Below are 14,726 nucleotides of genomic sequence, written 5' to 3' on the forward strand. Positions count from 1 at the left end.
ACTATGGACTGGACTCTCACTATTATGTTGGATCCACTACGGACTGGACTCTCACTATTATGTTAGGTCCACTATGGACTGGACTCTCACACTATTATGTTAGATCCACTATGGACTGGACTCTCACACTATTATGTTAGATCCACTATGGACTGGACTCTCACACTATTATGTTAGATCCACTATGGACTGGACTCTCACTATTATGTTGGATCCACTATGGACTGGACTCTCACTATTATGTTAAGTCCACTATGGACTGGACTCTCACTATTATGTTAGATCCACTATGGACTGGACTCTCACTATTATGTTAGATCCACTATGGACTGGACTCTCACTATTATGTAAAGTGTAGGGTGTTACCCCCGACAGTACATCTCCCCCCGCGCTCCTCGACCACGGTCTGGGAGCCGACAAACAGGAAAGGTGTAACATTCCACACTGGAGAGAACACAACCATGCGTCCCAAATGCTTTTGTTCCCCGGTGTATTTATTGGAGGCCTCCAAAGACAAAAGTGGTGTGTTTACAGGTGAGTGTCAGTGAGACACTCACCTTTTATCTGAGCTCAGGAATGCACGGGGGGGAGGTTGTGAGACGAGCGGGAGACTCTTAGTTAGGAAAGGTAAACACACAATCCTCAGTAAGCCAACCTTTTGCCCAGGAACCACAGGACATAGACTCACCAGGCGGACAAGATAAGACCTTCTGGAGGAAAGTTCTGTGGTCAGATGAAAGAAAAATGGAGCTGTTTGGCCACAACAGGAGAAAAGGTGAGGCCCAGGAACACCATGCCTACTGTCAAGCATGGTGGTGGTAGTATTATGCTTTGGGCCTGTGTTACTGCCAATGGAACTGCTGCTCTAAATGGGACAATGAAAAAGGAGGATTAGCTCCAAATTGTTCAGGACATGTTAAAATCATCATGGGGGAGTTTGGGTCTTGGGCACAGTTGGGTGTTCCTTAGTTCTGTATATTATGTACTACATGTATGATGTTCCTTCATTCTGTATATTATGTACTACATGTATGATGTTCCTTCATTCTGTATATTATGTACTACATGTATGATGTTCCTTCATTCTGTATATTATGTACTACATGTATGATGTTCCTTCATTCTGTATATTATGTACTGCATGTATGATGTTCCTTCATTCTGTATATTATGTACTACATGTATGATGTTCCTTCATTCTGTATATTATGTACTACATGTATGATGTTCCTTCATTCTGTATATTATGTACTACATGTATGATGTTCCTTCATTCTGTATATTATGTATTACATGTATGATGTTCCTTCATTCTGTATATTATGTACTGCATGTATGATGTTCCTTCATTCTGTATATTATGTACTACATGTATGATGTTCCTTCATTCTGTATATTATGTACTACATGTATGATGTTCCTTCATTCTGTATATTATGTACTACATGTATGATGTTCCTTCATTCTGTATATTATGTACTACATGTATGATGTTCCTTCATTCTGTATATTATGTACTACATGTATGATGTTCCTTCATTCTGTATATTATGTACTGCATGTATGATGTTCCTTCATTCTGTATATTATGTACTGCATGTATGATGTTCCTTCGTTCTGTATATTATGTACTACATGTATGATGTTCCTTCATTCTGTATATTATGTACTGCATGTATGATGTTCCTTCATTCTGTATATTATGTACTGCATGTATGATGTTCCTTCATTCTGTATATTATGTACTACATGTATGATGTTCCTTCATTCTGTATATTATGTACTGCATGTATGATGTTCCTTCATTCTGTATATTATGTACTACATGTATGATGTTCCTTCATTCTGTATATTATGTACTACATGTATGATGTTCCTTCATTCTGTATATTATGTACTACATGTATGATGTGGCGCTGACTATGACTTACTCCATAAAATTCTGTTGCAAATGCCTTCTTGTCCTGAGCAGTGCACTTCCTACACCAGACTGGACTGAGCTGCTAAGGACACTGAACTGTGCTTCGATAAGATCAAACATTACAGGGAGACAGAACAGGATCAGACAGAACAGGGAGACAGAACAGGATCAGACATTACAGGGAGACGGAACAGGATCAGACATTACAGGGAGACAGAATAGGATCAAACATTACAGGGAGACAGAACAGGATCAAACATTACAGGGAGACAGAACAGGATCAAACATTACAGGGAGACAGAACAGGATCAAACATTACAGGGAGACAGAACAGGATCAAACGTTACAGGGAGACAGAACAGGATCAGACATTACAGGGAGACAGAACAGGATCAGACATTATAGGGAGACAGAACAGGATCAAACGTTACAGGGAGACAGAACAGGATCAGACATTACAGGGAGACAGAACAGGATCAAACGTTACAGGGAGACAGAACAGGATCAGACATTACAGGGAGACAGAACAGGATCAGACATTACAGGGAGACAGAACAGGATCAGACATTACATGGAGACAGAACAGGATCAGACATTACAGGGAGACAGAACAGGATCAGACAGAACAGGGAGACAGAACAGGATCAGACATTACAGGGAGACAGAACAGGATCGCTGACGGCTCTGCCAACTTCCGATGCCTCTTACAAAAAAGGTGATTTGATTTGATTTGTATTAAGGAACCCCATTAGCTGGTTGCCATAGCAACCCACCAGTCTTCCTGGGTCCACAAAGTCAGTATAATTCCAAGTAACAGCATATAATTATAACTACACAATGCAAAAACAAATAAAAACATTAATAAGAAAACAATTAACAGTCACAGAATAATAATTACCACAACACTACACATTAGAAAACCAAACAAAAACCATCAACAAGCAAACTAATTTACGGACTCAGATAAAAGATTAGTTTCCTTTTAGAAACTTGTTTACTTTCAATGCTGGTGAGAATTTGAGGCAGGCTATTCCAGAGCGATACAGATCTATAAATTAAAGCTGCAAGCAGCGATGGACGGGATCGACTTTTGCTGGTGTTTCCTGCCTTTACCCATTCAACATATCTTTACCTGCACATTACCTACCTTCCCTACGTCCTGGGGTCACATGGTAACTCTTTCTTTCACCCATACATGCTGGTGCTTCCTGCCATCACCCAGACAACATATCTTTACCTGCACATTACCTACCTTCTCTGTATCCTGGAGTCAAACTGGTGCCTCCTTCTTTCATCCAGTCAACATATCTTTACCTGCACATTACCTACCTTCTCTGTATCCTGGAGTCAAACTGGTGCCTCCTTCTTTCACCCAGTCAACATATCTTTACCTGCACATTACCTACCTTCTCTGTATCCTGGAGTCAAACTGGTGCCTCCTTCTTTCATCCAGTCAACATATCTTTACCTCCACATTACCTACCTTCTCTGTATCCTGGAGTCAAACTGGTGCCTCCTTCTTTCACCCAGTCAACATATCTTTACCTGCACATTACCTACCTTCTCTGTATCCTGTTGTCAAACTGGTGCCTCCTTCTTTCACCCAGTCAACATATCTTTACCTGCACTTTACCTACCTTCTCTGCATTGTGTGGTCACGCTGGTGCCTCCTTCTTTCACCCAGTCAACATATCTTTACCTGCACATTACCTACCTTCTCTGTATCCTGGAGTCAAACTGGTGCCTCCTTCTTTCACCCAGTCAACATATCTTTACCTGCACATTACCTACCTTCTCTGTATCCTGGAGTCAAACTGGTGCCTCCTTCTTTCACCCAGTCAACATATCTTTACCTGCACATTACCTACCTTCTCTGTATCCTAGAGTCAAACTGGTGCCTCCTTCTTTCACCCAGACAACATATCTTTACCCGCACATTACCTACCTTCTCTGCATTGTGTGGTCACGCAGGTGCTTCCTGCTTTTAAGCGGCCATCTTGACACGGCAGCAGCGCAGAAGTTCTTTAAAGGCTCGTAAATTCAAAACCAGAGCAGTTAGAAAAACTCTTTCATCAACTTTTAATCAGAAGGGTTCAATCTCTCTCATGTGCGAGTTTGAAGCCGACACAACAAACGTGCTCAGAGGAGATAATGTTTGAAAAAAGGTGACGGGTTTTTACAAAACTTTTGTTTTGAAGGGGTAATTACCAACTTCCTGTTGATTTTTGCTGAAGGATGTCAATGAATGAAATATAGGTCTAAGTGAGACCTACATAGAGGTTTTTGTTCCATGTCTCTACGACATTCCTACCGGAAGTTACAAGCAGTTCTGTCTGTGTTTTCTTCCTGGGAGCAGTTTTGTCTGTTTTATTCCTAGGTGGCGCTACAGCGCAATTTTGAGTTTTAGGGTTTGGTTTTTTGATTAGAATTCAATTTTCACCAGTCCTGATGTGTGTGTCCAGTTTGGCGAGTTTTGATGCATTTTAAAGGTGTCAAATTACAGCTTGGAGAGGCAAAAATTACATTTTTTAGAAACTTGTTTTGAAAGGGTTTTTGCCAACTTCCTGTTGATTTTTGCTGAAGGATGTTAATGTATGAAATCTAGGTCTAAGTCAGACCTACATAGAGGTTTTTGTTTTATGTCTTTACGCCATTCCTAACGGAAGTTACAAGCAGTTCTGTCTGTGTTTTTTCCTAGGGGGCGCTAGAGCGCAGTTTGGGGTTTTGGTTTTTTGATTAGATTGCAATTTTCACCAGTCCTGATGTGTGTGTTAAATTTGGTGAGTTTTGAAGCATGTTAAGGGGGTCAAATTACAGCTCAAAGAGGTGGCGGTATAATAATAATAAAAGCTTAGAAATACAATAGGGTCCTCTATCCAAAATGGACATTCGGTCCCTAATAATACATACTCACAACTCTTCACTACATTTATTGTACCCAACTTTAGTTGAAGCATACATTGTTTATAACATAAAGGTGTGGGGACATCCATATAAAACAATCACAAAACAATATTCATATTACCAGAGAGAGTAATAAAGATCATTAATAGAATAGATTGCGACCCAACAAATGATTGATAAAGTCACACATTTGAAAAGTAAATGATCTTGTATAAAACACAATTGTATCAAGTAAATAATAATATACTTCCAGAAGATGTTTCACAAGTGAGCCAGTAAATATCAACTAAGAGGGTTTAATGTGTGGTCAAAAGCAAAGTTAGTGCTGCAAGGGGTTCTGCGTATTTGTTCTGTTGTGTTTATGTTGTCTTACGGTGCGGATGTTCTCCCGAAATGTGTTTGTCATTCTTGTTTGGTGTGGGTTCACAGTGTGGTGTAACAGTGTTAAAGTTGTTTATACGGCCACCCTCAGTGTGACCTGTATGGCTGTTGACCAAGTATGCCTTGCATTCACTTGTGTGTGTGTAGAAGCTGCATATATGACGTGACTGGGCCGGCACGCTGTTTTTATGGAGGAAAAGCGGACGTGACGACAGGTTGTAGAGGATGTTAAAAGCAGTACCTTTAAGGCACGACCCCAATATTGTTGTCCGGGTGGAAAGTCGGGAGAATGGTTGCCCCAGGAGATTTTCGGGGGAGGCACTGAGATTCGGGATTCTCCTGGAAAAATCGGGAGGGTTGGCAAGTATGAGAATTAGCGTTGAATGCGGTGTTATACAGCGCCACCGCCACTGTATAGTACCGGCGGGCCAGCTCTAATGTTCATTTATTATTGCCTCAAGGGTCAAATGAAATCACACGGCGGGCCGGATTTGGCCCGCAGGCCAGAGTTTGACACCCATGATATAAAGGAATCATTTACAGTTAGAAATGAAAATATGTAACATTTAAAAAATAAAAAAAACTTTATGAAACCACTATTATGAAGTATACAATTGAAGTATGACTACCACTACACTGTATTGTAGGTCAAGTATACAAGACCACATACAAACCCCGTTTCCATATGAGTTGGGAAATGGTGTTAGATGTAAATATAAACAGAATACAATGATTTGCAAATCCTTTTCAAGCCATATTCAGTTGAATATGCTACAAAGACAACATATTTCATGTTCAAACTCATAAACTTTATTTTCTTTTTTTGCAAATAATAATTAGCTTAGAATTTCATGGCTGTAACACGTGCCAAAGTAGTTGGGAAAGGGCATGTTCACCACTGTGTTACATCACCTTTTCTTTCAACAACACTCAATAAACGTTTGGGAACTGAGGAAACTGATTGTTGAAGCTTTGAAAGTGGAATTTTTTCCCATTCTGGTTTTATGCAGAGCAGGAGTGTCAAACTCAAACACAGAGTGGCCCAAAATGTTAAACGGAACAAAGCCGGGGTCCAAAGTTGAACAAATGAACCTTTTAATAGGGACCCAAACAAGGTTTGCATTAAATATTGGACAAGCAAGGCTTTTATAACTTTAGTGACATGTAAAATTCAGTTTTAAATAATAATTAAAAAAATATCAATGGCATATCAAAAAATAATTTAAATAAAAATGTTATGCCTTTTTTTTCTATTTGCAATCTTCTGAGGTAAATATCTTTTTTTTTCCACAGGCTAATAATAATTTTGAATATAAAATAACAATATTGAATGAATCAAACATTCAAGAGAAAATGCATGAATAAAACGTTAATTATTGGTCAGTTTGCTGGAAGTTTCCCGGAAGAGTTAGTGCTGCAAGGGGTTCTGAGTATTTGTTCTAATGTGTTACGGTGCGGATGTTCACCCGAAATGTGTTTGTCATTCTTGTTTGGTGTGGGTTCACAGTGTGGCGCATATTTGTAACAGTGCAAAAGTTGTTTATACGGCCACCCTCAGTGTGACCTGTATGGCTGTTGACCAAGTATGCCTTGCATTCACTTGTGTGTGTGTGTGTGTGTAAAAGCCACAAATATCAAGTTGATTTACGTGGAGTGTGCATCGATTAGCACGGCATGCTATTCAAGGCTAAAATGCTATTCAGGCTAGCTGTATGTACATTTGTAGCTATATTTGCATCCAGCTTTTCCCTCCACCCACATTTAATGCCAAACAAACACTTACCAATCGACAGATTTAAGTCGCTCCATTGTCAAAAGATCCGAAAGTCCCTCGTCTGCACATTTTACCAGCGATGCTACGACAGACATGGCACAGAGATGTGTGGAAATCCTGCGACAATCAAAGCAGATGCATTTCCAACGATAAAGTCAACAAAATCACAAAGGTGACTTTTGTTGATGTTATTGACTTATGTGCCAATCGGACATAGTTGGTCGCGGCATGACTGCCAGCTAATCGATGCTAACATGCTATTTAGGCTAGCTGTATGTACATTCGTAGCTATATTTGCATCCAGCCTTTTCCTCCACCCACATTTAATGCCAAACAAACACTTACCAATCGACGGATTTAAGTCGCTCTATTGTCAAAAGATCCGAAAGTCCCTCGTCTGCACATTTTACCGGCGATGCTACGACAGACATGGCACAGAGATGTGTGGATATCCTGCGACACTCAAAGCAGATGCATTTCCAACGATAAAGTCAACAAAATCACAAAGGTGACTTTTGTTGATGTTATTGACTTATGTGCTAATCAGACATATTTGGTCGCGGCATTGACTGCCAGCTAATCGACGCTAACATGCTATTTAGGCTAGCTGTATGTACATTTCTAGCTATATTTGCATCCAGCCTTTCCCTCCACCCACATTTAATGCCAAACAAACACTTACCAATCGACGGATTTAAGTCGCTCCATTGTCAAAAGATCCGAAAGTCCCTCGTCTGCACATTTTACCGGCGATGCTACGACAGACATGGCACAGAGATGTGTGGATATCCTGCGACACTCAAAGCAGATGCATTTCCAACGATAAAGTCAACAAAATCACAAAGGTGAGTTTTGTTGATGTTATTGACTTATGTGCCAATCAGACATAGTTGGTCGCGGCATGACTGCCAGCTAATCGATGCTAACATGCTATTTAGACTAGCTGTATGTACATTTGTAGCTATATTTGCATCCAGCCTTTCACTCCACCCACATCTAATGCCAAACAAACACTTACCAATCGACGGATTTAAGTCGCTCCATTGTCAAAAGATCCGAAAGTCCCTCGTCTGCACATTTTACCGGCGATGCTACGACATACATGGCACAGAGATGTGTGGATAGCCTGCGACACTCAAAGCAGATGCATTTCCAACGATAAAGTCAACAAAATCACAAAGGTGAGTTTTGTTGATGTTATTGACTTATGTGCTAATCAGACATATTTGGTCGCGGCATGACTGCCAGCTAATCGATGCTAACATGCTATTTAGGCTAGCTGTATGTACATGTGTAGCTATATTTGCATCCAGCCTTTCCCTCCACCCACATTTAATGCCAAACAAACACTTACCAATCGACTGACTTAAGTCGCTCCAGTGTCAAAAGATCCGAAAGTCCCTCGTCTGCACATTTTACCGGCGATGCTACGACAGACATGGCACAGAGATGTGTGGCCACCCTATCTTCAATAGGTATTCGCTCAATAGCTTCAGTTTCTTCTTCAATTTCATTTTCGCTATCTGCCTCCATACTCCGACCATCCGTTCCAATACATGCGTAATCTGTTGAATCGCTTTAGCCGCTGAAATCCGAGTCTGAATCCGAGCTAATGTCGCTATATCTTGCTGTGCTATCCGCCATGTTGGCGTCACTAAATGACGTCACAGGAAAATGGAGGATGGATTTAAAGAGAGCGAAAATCAGGCACTTTAAAGCCTTTTTTTCGGGATATTCCATGATGGGTAAAATTTTGAAACTTCGAAAAATAAAATAAGCCACTGGGAACTGATTGTTATTGTTTTTAACCCTTCTGAAATTGTGATAATGTTCCCCTTTAATGGTGCCTTCACAGGAAAGTACCCGCACTCTTTAACTACGAACCCACGCTGTTGTAACATGTGGCTTGGGATTGTCTTGCTGAAATAAGCAGGGGCGTCCATGATAACATTGCTTGGACGACAACATATGTTGATCCAAAACCTGTATGTACCTTTCAGCATTAATGGTGCCTTCACAGATGTGTAAGTTACCCATGCCTTGTTCACTAATACACCCCCATACCATCACACATGTGTAAGTTACCCATGCCTTGGGCACTAATGCACCCCCATACCATCACACATGCTGGCTTTTACACTTTGCGCCTATAACAGTCTGGATGGTTCGCTTCCCTTTTGGTGCGGATGACACTGTGTCAAATATTTCCAAAAACAATTTGAAATGCGGACTCGTCAGACCACAGAACACTTTTACACCCCATCTTAGATGATTTCGGGCCCAGAGAAGCCGGCGGCGTTTCTGGATGTTGTTGATAAATGGCTTTCGCTTTGCATAGTAGAGCTTTAACTTGCACTTACAGATGTAGCGACCAACTGTATTTAGTGAGAGTGGTTTTCTGAAGTGTTCCTGAGCCTATGTGGTGATATCCTTTAGAGATTGATGTCGGTCTGAGGGATCGAAGGTCACGGTCATTCAATGTTGGTTTCCGGCCATGCTGCTTACGTGGAGTGATTTCTCCAGATTCTCTGAACCTTTTGATGATATTATGGAGCGTAGATGTTGAAATCCCTACATTTCTTGCAATGTCACTTTGAGAAAGGTTGTTCTTAAACTGTTTGACTATTTGCTCACACAGTTGTGGACAAAGGGGTGTACCTCGCCCCATCCTTTCTTGTGAAAGACTGGGAAGCTGCTTTTATAGCCAATCATGGCACCCACCTGTTCCCAATTAGCCTGCACACCTGTGGGATGTTGCAAATAAGTGTTTGATGAGCAGTCCTCAACTTTATCAGTATTTATTGCCACCTTTCCCAACTTCTTTGTCACGTGTTGCTGGCATCAAATTCTAAAGTTAATGATTATTTGAAAAAAAATAATAATAATAAATGTATGAGTTTGAAGATGAAATATGTAATATAGTTTCTTTCTTCACGTGTTGTCGTCAGCAGCACACTTGTGTTTCTTCCACTGGGACTTGGAGGAGAACTTTCCAGCGCACACACCACAACTCAACACTTTCTCCCCCGTGTGTGTCCTCAGGTGTGCTGTCAAATGGTGACGACGTGCAAAGGCTTTCCCACAGACTGAACAGACGTGAGGTTTTTCCCCGGTGTGCGTCCTCTGGTGTTCTTTCACGTGCTGTCTTTGCGTGAAACCTTTCCAGCAGACTGAGCAGGAAAAGGGTTTTTCTCCGGTGTGTGTTCTCATGTGAGCCTTCATGAACTGACTGGTCCCGAAACTTTTGCCGCATATCGAGCAGGGGAAAGGTTTTTCTCCGGTGTGCGTCCTGGTGTGTTTTTTTAAATAGTCGCCATGCGAGAAGACTTTACCGCAGACTGAACAGGGGAAGGTTTCTTCCACGGCGGGGTGAGACTCCATGTGGTGCTTTAACACGTACTTCCGTGCAAATCCTTTATCGCAGACCGGACATGGGAAAGGTTTCACTCCGGTGTGAGTTTGCATGTGGGCTTTCAAGTCGTTTTTTTGTGCGCATCCTTTGCCACAAACCGAGCAGGAAAAGGGTTTTTCTCCGGTGTGCGTTCTCATGTGACTTATCAGTTTACTCGGGTATTTGAAGGTTTTGTCACAGTGAGAACATGTCAAGGGTGTGTTGGCATCCTTACAGTCTTCATCGTCATCAGAGTCAGGAGAGTGAGACGTCATCTCGGCACTATCTGATAGTGGAGCTAAGCTCATGTCTGCCGGTGGTCCTCCACAGTGGTCTCTCTCACCTTTGACCTCATCACCTTCACTCTTCACAACCCTTTGGAGATGCTCTCCCACCTGACTGATGCTGTGCTCCTCCTCTTCCTCTTTAAAGTGGGAGGTCTGTGGCTCCTCCTTTACCATGCTGAAGCTCCACCCCTGCTGCTCGGGGAGAAGATGTTCCTCACGGACGTCTGCAGGACAGAGGAAGACAAACCCGTTAATCAGAAGGGTTCAATCTCTCTCCTGTGCGAGTTTGAAGCCGACACAACAAACGCGCTCAGTGGAGATAATGTTTAAAAATAGGTGACAGGTTTCTACAAAACTTTTGTTTTGAAGGGGTAATTGCCAACTTCCTGTTGATTTTTGCTGAAGGATGTTAAAGAATGAAATGTAGGTCTAAGTGAGACCTACATAGCTGTTTTTGTTTCATGTCTCTACGACATTCCTAACGGAAGTTACAAGCAGTTTTGTCTGTTTTCTTCCTGTGAGCAGTTTTGTCTGTGTTTTATTCCTAGGTGGCGCTACAGCGCAATTTTGAGTTTTGGGGTTTGGTTTTTTGATTAAAATTCAATTTTTGCCAGTCCTGATGTGTGTTCAGTTTGGTGAGTTTTGAAGAATTTTAAGGGTGTCAAATTACAGCTTAAAGAGGCAAATATGACATTTTTTAGAAACGTTTGTTTCGAAAGGGTTTTTGCCAACTTCCTGTTGATTTTTGCTGAAGGATGTCAAAGAATGAAATGTAGGTCTAAGTCAGACCTACATAGAGGTGTTTGTTCCATGTCTCTACGACATTCCTACCGGAAGTTACAAGCAGTTGTGTCTGTGTTTTCTTCCTAGGAGCAGTTTTGTCTGTGTTTTATTCCTAGGTGGAGCTAGAGCGCAATTTTAAGTTTTGGGGTTTGGTTTTTTTGATTAGATCAAAATTGTTGCCAGTCCTGATGTGTGTTAAGTTTGGTGAGTTTCGAAGCATTTTAAGGGTGTCAAATTACAGCTTAAAGGGGCAAAAATTACATTTTTTAGAAACGTGTGTTTCGAAAGGGTTTTTGCCAACTTCATGTTGATTTTTGCTGAAGGATGTCAATGAATGAAATGTAGGTCTAAGTGAGACCTACATAGAAGTTTTCGTTCCATGTCTCTACGACATTCCTAACGGAAGTTACAAGCAGTTTTGTCTGTGCTTTTTCCTAGGGGGCGCTAGAGCGCAATTTTGACTTTTGGGTTTGGTTTTTTGATTGGATCGCTATTTTCGCCAGTCCTGATGTGTGTGTCAAATTTGGTGAGTTTTGAAGCATGTTAAGGGGGTCAAATTACAGCTCAAAATGGCGGCGGAATCATAAAAAAAGAATAATAATAATAAAACGCTAGAAATTCAATAGTGTCCTCTGTCCCAAAGGGACATCGCTCCCTAATTACTCACAGAAGGACTTTTTACACGGGGTCGGCATTATACCATTTCATTTAGGATTGATAATGGAACCATTTTAAAACGGGTTAAATATGCACTAACATACACTATATTGCCAAAAGTGGGGTCCAGGTCAGGACTCTGTGCAGGCCAGTCAAGTTCATCCACACCAGACTCTGTCATCCATGTTTTTATGGACCATGCTTTGTGCACAGTCATGTTGGAAGAGGAAGAGGTGTTCGTTCCAGGAGTTGAGCTTGGCCCCTTAGTTCCAGTGAAAGGAACTTTGAATGCTCCAGGATACCAAAACATTTTGGACAAGTCCATGCTCCCAACCTTTTGGGATCAGCTTGGAGCGGGCCCCTTCCTCTTCCAACATGACCGTGCACCAGTGCACAAACCAAGGTCGATAGCATTAAACATGCTAGTGTCACGTACCAAGTTACATGACTCTGAGGTAAACGGTTGCAAAACTAGCATGTTAATGTTAGCATGCCAGCCTGCTAAAGTAAACATGCATACATTTAGCTTGTTTAAATTACCAAGTTACATCACTCTAAGGTGTATGGCTGCAGAATTAAACAAAAAAAAGTGTGTTATTGGCTGGAAACGTAGCCATACCAATTTTAGCATACTAGCCCGCTAACGCTAAGAAGCTAGCACATGACCGGGTAAGAACAAATACCAAAATGCAGTATTTTGTTGGCGTAGACATAGAAATGAGCAAACAGGCTAGCATATGTTTGCATGCTAACAGTTTACAACTGTTATTTACTAAGTCGCATGACTCTGGGGTAAACAAAAATTTAGCACGCTAGCATGCTATCAGTTAGCGTGGGTCGCATACCAATTTTTTCGACTGTAAGGTGCATGGCGCTCTAATTAGAGAAAAAAAGCGTAGAATTACTAGGCTAGCATGCTAACATTAGCATGCTAGCACGCTAACGTTAAGAAGCTAGCACATGACTAAGTAAGAACCAATACCAGAATGCAGTATTTGTTGGTGTAGACACAGAAAGTAGCAAAAAGGCTCGCATTAGCGCTTTAACGTTAGCACGCTTACATTTGCATGCTAGCTGTTTACAAGTGTCACCTGCTACGTTGCATGACTCTGGGGTAGACGGTTGCAAAACTAGCGCAAAAAAATTTAGCACGCTAGCAAGCTAGCATGCTATCAGTTAGCGTGTGTCGCATACCAAGTTATTCGACTGTAAGGTGCATGGCGCTCTAATTAGAGAAAAAAAGCTTAGAATTACTAGGCTAGCATGCTAGCACGCTAACGTTAAGAAGCTAGCACATGTCTAAGTAAGAACCAATACTAGAATGCAGTATTTGTTGATGTAGACACAGAAAGTAGAAAAAAGGCTCGCATTAGCGCTTTAACGTTAGCACGCTTAGCATGCTAACTGTTTACAAGTGTCACCTGCTAAGTTGCATGACTCTGGGTTTGACGGTTGCAAAACTAGCGGCAAAAATTAGCACGCTACCAAGCTAACGTTAACATGCTATCAGTTAGCGTGTGTCACATACCAAAGTTATATGACTGTAAGGTGCAAGGTGGTCTAGAAAAACGTAGAATTAGCTAAGAAGGTAGCATGTTCATATTAGCATGCTAACAGTTAACAAGTGTCACATACAAAGTTGTATGTCAGGAGTTGTAATAAGAAGTTGTTGGTGTGTTTAGTTGTAGAAAATGTTTAGCATACATGCTAGCATATACGTCACAAACCAGGACTGGGGACCCGGACCCTGTTGTAGTTGACGTTGTCGCTCCTTCTTCTCTTTTGGTGGACAAACTTCCTCCTCGTGCTCTGATATCGGCTTGTTTTGTGTGTGACGTCATAAATATTTGTTGGACGGCAGCAGTTAAGAAGACAAATGTAGACAAAGAACAAGACTTTCCACTTACTTTGCATCTTCAAACTCCGCTAATAAGCTGAGCTAACCAGGCTAGCGCGTCCAAGTGCACTCAGACTAATGTGTCCGGATACAAACAAGTATTTACGATGTTTACTCTATTAAACGACATATGTGTTGTGACTAAGATCGATAAACTATAAGAACCAAAACAGCGTCTTCTCCGTCGAACACCATTGTGATGTTATGAGCTGGGGGAACGTAAGAACTACACTACCCAGCATGCACCACGGCCATTGTGATGTTATGAGCTGGGGGAACGTAAGAACTACACTACCCAGCATGCACCACGGCCATTGTGATGTTAGGAGCTAGGAGGAAATAGGAACTACACTACCCAGCATGCACCACGGCCATTGTAATGTTATGAGCTAGGCCCGCAGGGGTGACCAACGCGACGCCCGAAGGACCAGATGAGTCGCCCGCGTGCCTGTTCTAAAAATAGCTCAAATAGCAGCACTTACCAGTGAGCTGCCTCTATTTTTTAAATGTTATTTATTTACTAGCAAGCTGGTCTCGCTTTGCTCGACATTTTTAATTCTTATAGAGACAAAACTCAAATAGAATTGGAAAATCCAAGAAAATATTTGAAAGACTTGGTCTTCACTTGTTTAAATAAATTCCTTTTTTTTTTTTACTTTGCTTCTTATAACTTTCAGAAAGACAATTTTTGAGAAAAAATACAACCTTAAAAATGATTTTAGGATTTTTAA

The 14,726-nt window shown here is 41.3% G+C and overlaps 1 protein-coding gene across 2 annotated transcripts; it reads right to left on the reverse strand.

Moving 5' to 3' along the window:
• Nucleotides 1-8,759: 8,759 nt before the first annotated feature.
• LOC133542061 (gastrula zinc finger protein XlCGF62.1-like) lies at nucleotides 8,760-14,207 on the reverse strand. Of its 2 annotated transcripts, none has more exons than XM_061885881.1 (2): nucleotides 14,006-14,207; nucleotides 8,760-10,882 (listed from the first exon to the last, which is right to left on the reverse strand). In XM_061885881.1, exons 1-2 carry the CDS (start codon nucleotides 14,010-14,012, stop codon nucleotides 9,912-9,914), a joined length of 978 nt encoding a protein of 325 aa, XP_061741865.1. In that variant the 5' UTR covers nucleotides 14,013-14,207; the 3' UTR covers nucleotides 8,760-9,911. The 2 variants fall into 2 exon arrangements, with proteins under 2 accessions (XP_061741865.1, XP_061741864.1); XM_061885880.1 differs by lacking the exon at nucleotides 14,006-14,207 and adding an exon at nucleotides 13,803-13,991.
• Between the last annotated feature and the right edge of the window lie 519 nt (nucleotides 14,208-14,726).

The sequence above is a fragment of the Nerophis ophidion genome, linkage group LG24, assembly GCF_033978795.1.
Source record: "Nerophis ophidion isolate RoL-2023_Sa linkage group LG24, RoL_Noph_v1.0, whole genome shotgun sequence".
Taxonomy (NCBI): domain Eukaryota; kingdom Metazoa; phylum Chordata; class Actinopteri; order Syngnathiformes; family Syngnathidae; genus Nerophis; species Nerophis ophidion.